This window comes from Sinocyclocheilus rhinocerous, unplaced genomic scaffold, assembly GCF_001515625.1.
Source record: "Sinocyclocheilus rhinocerous isolate Xijiao unplaced genomic scaffold, SAMN03320098_v1.1 scaffold533, whole genome shotgun sequence".
Classification (NCBI taxonomy): Eukaryota; Metazoa; Chordata; class Actinopteri; order Cypriniformes; family Cyprinidae; genus Sinocyclocheilus; species Sinocyclocheilus rhinocerous.
Genome location: NW_015642843.1, coordinates 93,945 through 100,909, shown reverse-complemented (window position 1 = coordinate 100,909; position 6,965 = coordinate 93,945). Strand labels below are relative to the sequence as shown.

The 6,965-nt window shown below is 39.3% G+C and overlaps 1 protein-coding gene across 1 annotated transcript in view; it reads left to right on the top strand.

The window, feature by feature from the left end:
• The first annotated feature begins 2,497 nt into the window (after positions 1–2,497).
• aebp1b (AE binding protein 1b) overlaps positions 2,498–6,965 on the top strand; it is a 24,276-nt gene continuing 19,808 nt past the window's right edge. The window contains exon 1 of the mRNA XM_016574116.1: positions 2,498–2,748. Coding sequence (XP_016429602.1) covers positions 2,601–2,748 — 148 coding nt within the window. The 5' untranslated portion in view covers positions 2,498–2,600. The remainder of the gene's footprint in view (positions 2,749–6,965) is intronic.

Genomic DNA, 6,965 nt, shown 5'->3' with positions numbered 1-6,965 from the left:
TTCTTTGGTTTAAAAATTAGACTACTGCATAAATTCTCCACGTTTTGCATAATGGTGGAGCTGGTGACATATTGCTTAAAGGGTTAATTCACCCAAAAAAGAAAATTCTGTCATCATTTACTCATCATGCATCGTTTCAAATTGAATTGATTTTCCTTATTCTATGGAACGCACACAGTGTTTTCCACATAATGATGAAAATTAAGTCTCAGAAATCTTCTTGTAGTCTTGCCCCTACTTCTCAAATTTTATTTGTGTATTTATATTCACATTTATCGGCAAGGAGACAGATCACATTACATCTGAGGTCAACTTCATTAAGAAATAAAATCTAGGTTAAATAAATCTCCTCCTAAATGACAAGTAAAAGTTTATAGGTAAAGGATTCATTCCAGCTTGAGCAGTTTTATGACACATTCAGTTTGGTTGGAACAGTTGCTGCAGTGACAACAGCCAAACGGCAAAACCAGGTCAACAAATCCCATATCAATATATAAAAAAACATCTCTGTCCTCTGATTTGATGCCAACTGTAAGTCTTTATAACCTTTCTCATAAATACAAAATAAATCAGAGCTTAAACACCGATCCCAAGATCATGATATCACAATAATATTTCTCTGGAAACTCTTGTGGTGATGTACCAGTTTTTCAGAATCCATTCCCTTTGACTCATTCAGACATTTTTCTTGTTCTCTCTCATTCTCTACTTCCTCTTCATCCATCCCCTCCCCCAGTCTGCCACCAGACACTCTCGTTCACTCTTTCCTTTCTCTTCTTGGCTACCATTTGACTTCCAGCTTAAGGTTAATAGAAAAGGAAAAATGCACCCAAACCTGAAACAATTTAAAGGGGTGGTTGATCAGCTTTTTTTGAAGGCTTGATTGTGTTTATGGGGTGCACTGTAACATGTTAATGCTTCGTTTAAAAAAAACCAAAAAACATTATTTTCACATATTTTATTCTACACCGCTGTTTCCGTTCTCCTAAAACGCTGAGTTCCTGTTGAGTTCCTGGTTCTATAAAGCCCCTCTTTTTTGTAGTCCTTAAACAGTGATTTCTTTAAAAGAAAATATCTCACTTTGCATTGAACTTTGAGCGTCGTAACTTTGCAGGCTATGTTTATGCTCTTAACAGCAACATTACACACTAACTAAAGTTAAAAAAGTGAAATCATAATCAACCACCCCTTTAAGTCCCTTTACCCTGATTTTCAGTTGAATCGCACTTACTCCAAAGTTTTAAAAGCTGCTGTTTGGACATTTATTTTCATTTAAATACTCATTTCTGTCCCTGTTTAGAATGCAGAGACAACTAAAAGTAAACTATACGGGTAGTGTAAAGTTATAAACACTGTGAGTCTCTGGCATTTTCAACAGACTCTAATGGTTTGAGCACCCTAACATACCAATACTGGCTTAGCCATCTGCAAGAGTTTAAAACAGGACTATCTGTTTTGCAGATTCAGTTCAGTTTATTCATGTTATTTATGTTCCAAAGCAGCTCTACAAAGAACAGTACCTCACTACTACTAATACTTATTTATTATAATAATATTAGTAATAATTGAAAGGAAAAACTTGCAGGTGGCGGGAACCTTGAAGAAACAATTGCTGTTTGTGCGATTCCGTTTTGAAGTATAAGTGCATAAAAACACACTGCAGCTTTCATGTTTGCAATATTTTTTAAAAGAGCACATGCAGAATGTTTTGTGTAGAATATGAGTAAAACGTAATTAAATTTAGGTAACTTCAGTAATGTAGGGTTCCCAATTTAATAATATTTTACTACAATTACTTTAATGCCCTCTGACCCAAACATGATTTTTTTTTTTGGATAGGACAGTACATAAGAGACATGAAGCAATGCAAAAATAGAGGTAATCGGGACAGGACCTTGGGACTTGAACTCTGATCACCCAAAGCACAGCTGTGCCATATATCAAAGCATTGCCCTTAAGGCTTTGGCCGTGATAATTCATTCAGTCTAGACGTCTAATCAATTGAAGGCTTTAATTCTTTAATGTAACATTATAAACCCAACACTGAATTTAAATATTACATAACATAATATATGTAATTCCAGACTCTGCCTTTTGCATAAGTCTATATATGGCAGTTGGTTCTTGCCACACCTGTTGGATCTCTTAAGTCTTCTTCATTGAATGATTCTCTGTTTATACAGTTGACTGCATAAATTTTTCATCACCTAGTAAAACTCTTAAATGGTTCTTTGCAGTACTTTGACTCAACGAAACATTCTCTACGTATCAACAACTCAACTTCATTTTTTTTCTCCATATATGGTTCTTGAGTTGGCTCTTTGCAGAACAAAAAGGGTTAAAGCATCAATAAACTTTACAATAAAACTGTTCTACTCTGTTTTCTTTCTTTCTTTCTTTCTCCCACCCCCTCTCTTCAAGTCTGTTTTTACACTCCTCCATAGCTCCTCATGTGTCTCTCCCACCCTCCCCTTCTCCTTACACCCCTCTGTCTCTCTTACACATTCTCTCTCTCCCTTTCCAGCGCTCACTCTCACTTCTCTCCTCAGAAATACTGTCCGTGGATCACCTCTTCTGTTTGCAGCAGTGAATAAGGCACCATGCTGGGACTGAGGGACCAGACGGCACTCTCAGTTCTCTGTCTGTCCCTGCTGGTTCGCTTCTGGACTGTAAACGGACTGACAGAACACAGCAACTCAGAGATCAGCCACACAGCCCCAGACCAACATGTGGAGGACAGAAGAGCAGGTACAAATGACAAAATGCTGTTGTCTGTCATGTTCTTTTTTGCTCTGGTGTGTAAAAATGTTCTTGCACCTGTGCTTGGAGAAGCCACGTTTAAGAAGGCAACTTATTGAGGAAGAAAAATGCTGCTGAACAACAGTACAAATGAATATTTAGCTGACACAGTGTGACGAATGGGGAAGCTGAAAACTAGTGCTGTACAAGTTGAAGACAGACTTTCATCCTTGTGTTTCAAAAGAATGTCAAGGCTTCATTACGTTTGAAGTTCACATTCGTTCTGGCTCTGTTTTGGAATGTAATGCCAGCTTTTCACAAGCCAATCAATTCCCAGTGGATAAACATTGTCAGGTTGATATTTCATCCCTGAAAGCTTCAATAATATGTCTACTGGGTTTAATTGGGTAAAAATGGTCATTGGGACCCCAAATATAAGAAACTACAAAATCAGTCTCAACAGACCACAAGGGTTAAATGTGATGTCACCTTTAACCAAGTACAAATTTTCTGTGATTTGGAACAAAAACACTTAGTATACAGTTTTCCAGCAGCACACTGCATTTATGTTGACAGGTTATATTTTCCACATGGTATACAGCACATTTTGAGTGGTACTTTACCAAAGACAGGGATTCTTCTTGAAGGATGCCAGGTTTTCACAGTTACATGAGTAAAGCTCTTGGTGACATCGGCAGTAGCGTACTCTATACTTGCACCTGTGCTTGGAGAAGCCAAGTCTAAGAAGCCAACTCACTGAGGAAGAAAACCTCTGCTGAATGCCAGTACAAATTAATATTTAGCTGACACGGTGTGGCGAATAGAGAAGCCGAAAAACTAGCGCGGTACACATTGCAGACAGACTTTCATCCTTGGGTTTCAAAAGAACGTCACGACTTCATTACAATTGCAACTTGGATTAAGGAGTTAATTTAAGAGTTAATAGCAGCACTGTTGCTGAAGTTTGGAAAATATGCTTACTGGCAGGCTTTTGGTATTCAATAACAGCGTTTCCATTAAATGCAGGGAAGTAGACTCACTCTGACAAACTGGACAGATCAGTAAAATTACAAAAAGTAATGGGAAAAACAGAAGTATTCATCAATGCACGTTATCCCAAAGAAAAAAAGTTACTGAACTCTTTCATAAAAATGTAATAACTTGCACTTCCTCTGAGCTGAGTTTTCTTTTTGCTGATGTCACTAAGGCCTCACAGGCTATTGGCGTTAACTAATAGCTAGTATTATTTTAGCAAGCTCACATTCATTTTGGCTCTGTTTTGGTATGTAATGCCAACTTTTCACAATCCAATCAATTCCAAGTTGACAAAATCAAGTGCCGGCCTACATTTTTTTCTTGTTGTATTTCGTTTTATTTTAAAATATGTCACATTAACATGTCACAAGTAAAATAAGTTTTGAACAGGGTTTCACATTGACTTTAAAGGGATAGTTCACCCAAAAATAAAAATTCTGTCATTAATTACTCACCCTCATGTTGTTCCAAACTTGTAAGACCTTCGTTCATCTTCGGAACACAAATAAAGATATTTTTTATGAAATCCGAGAGCTTTCTGACCCTGCATAGACAGCAACACAGCTACCACGTTCAAGGCCCAGAAAGATAGTAAGGACATCATTAAAATAGTCCATGTGACATCAGTGGCTGAACCGTAATTTTTTGAAGCTACGAGAATACTTTTTGTGTGCAAAGAAAACAAAAATAATGAGTTTATTCAACAATTTCTTCTGAAACAATGCGCGGCTGTATTTTTATTAACAAACATTAACACAGATTAATAAATGTATTGTTCCATGTTCGTCATCTTGTTGTTGTATTGGGTTTGTATACAGCGTGCAATGTTAATTCGCATGCTCTAAGTCTTCTTCTCCATTTTTAGTGTATCTCTGTGGCAGAATTACAGCGCCACATACTGGTCTGGCATGTATACTACATCGTTTTGAGTCGGTTTCAGTGATTTCGTGTGTACGCAGATATTTCTGGAGACGATGCCGTGTTTACAGAAGAACGAGGAAAAAAAAAGTCGGATAGGGAAAGCACTGGCTTCGTGTGAATGTGGCCTTAGTTCATCGTCTGTATATTCTGGTTCAAATAAGTAATACTGGGCAAAAAAAGTTATTCTCTCTGTCAAAATCTTCAGACTCAAATTCTTAAACACTGCTGATTGGTCATTATGTTCACGCACTTAACAGATATGACTGTGATTGGCTACAATGATCATCGCTTCACCCTCTTCAACGAGCACTTATAGAGAAGCAACAAGGGAGCGTTTGAAAGCCGCGTTTGAAATCCCTAATATAGAAGGATCCCCTGACAGACGCGGCTTTTAAACGCTCCCGTGTGCTTATTATTATTATTAGTTTTATGGTGGATTGCAACCATGACTTATCAGGTGCATACCGCCACCTACTGTATCGGAGTATGCAGCATGGATTATATCTCAATGAATCTACTTTACATTATTAAAAAAAAAAACACTACTATCTAAATCCTATAATATACCCTTGTATCCTTCAGATATTCCACAACTCCCGTGTGCTTCTGTGTGAGTGTTCGGTGAAGAGGGTGAAGCGATGATCATTGTAGCCAATCACAGTCATATCTGTTGAGCACGTGAACACAGTGACCAATCAGCGCTGTTTAAGAATCTGTTTAACAGTGCTTAAATATTAGCGGGAAATGGATGTTTTTAAAATTCCAGTACCGAATGGTATCGCGGTCGGTACTTTTGACAACACTAGCGTCTTCCTCTGCTTGTAAACAAGGGGGCAGCTCATCTGGGTCAGCAGCTTCACACACATGTGTCGTGGTACTGTCGTGAGCGCACATCGAAGACTGACACGGAAGAGAAGAAATTGTTGGATTAAGTAGTTATTTTTGTTTTCTTTGCACACAAAAAGTATTCTCGTAGCTTCATAAAATTAAGGTTGAACCACTGATGTCACATGGACTATTTTATCGATGTCCTTACTAACTTTCTGGGCCTTGAACGTGTCAGTTGCGTTGCTGTCTATGCAGGGTCAGAAAGCTCTCAGATTTCATCAAAAATATCTTGATTTGTGTTCTGAAGATGAATGAAGGTCTTATGGGTTTGGAAAGATAGGAGGGTGAGTAATTAATGACAGAAGTTTCATTTTTGGGTGAACTATCCTTTTAAGATGGATTAAGAAGTGTGCACTTTTCTGGTTCAAATAAGCACACTTTTATGGTGCTTTTAAGAAGCACCATTCAACTGAGACTGCCCTGCTCTCGGTTACTGAAGCCCTGGGACTGGCAAGAGCAGCTTCCAAATCCTCAGTACTCATCTTACTGGATCTGTCTGCTGCTTTTGACACAGTTAACCACCAGATTCTCCTGTCCACCCTCATGAAGATGGGCATCTCAGGAACCACACTCCAGTGGATCAAGTCTTACCTCTCAGATAGGTCCTTCAGGGTGTCTTGGAGGGGTGAGGTTTCTAAGTCACAACTTCTTGCTACTGGGGTTCCTCAAGGCTCAGTACTTGGACCACTTCTCTTCTCCATCTACATGTCGTCATTAGGATCTGTCATTCAGAAGCATGGCTTTTCTTATCACTGCTATGCTGATGACACTCAAATCTACTTCTCATTCCAACCAGATGATCCGACGGTAGCTGCCCGCATTGCAGCCTGTCTGAGAGATATTTCTAGCTGGATGAAGGACCATCACCTTCAACTCAACCTTACTAAGACAGAACTGCTTGTGGTCCCAGCAAACCCATCTTTCATCACAGCAGCTCTATACAGCTGGGTTCATCAACCATAACTCCCTTCCAGGACAGCCAGAAACCTAGGAGTTGTGATCGATGATCAGTTAAGCTTCACCGACCACATTGCTACAACGGCCCGGTCCTGCAGATTTGCCTTATACAACATTAGGAAGATTAGACCCTTCCTATCAGAGCAAGCTGCACAACTCCTTGTCCAAGCTCTTGTTCTCTCCAGACTGGACTATTGTAATGCTCTCTTGGCGGGCCTTCCCGCATGCACTATCAAGCCTCTGCAACTGATCCAGAATGCAGCAGCGAGAGTGGTCTTCAATGAGCCAAAAAAAGCTCACATTACTCCTCTCCTCAACAGGTTACACTGGCTACCAGTAGCCGCTCGCATCAAATTCAAGGTACTGATGCTTGCCTACAAGACAACCACTGGCGCTGCACCAATATACCTAAACTCGCTAGTTCA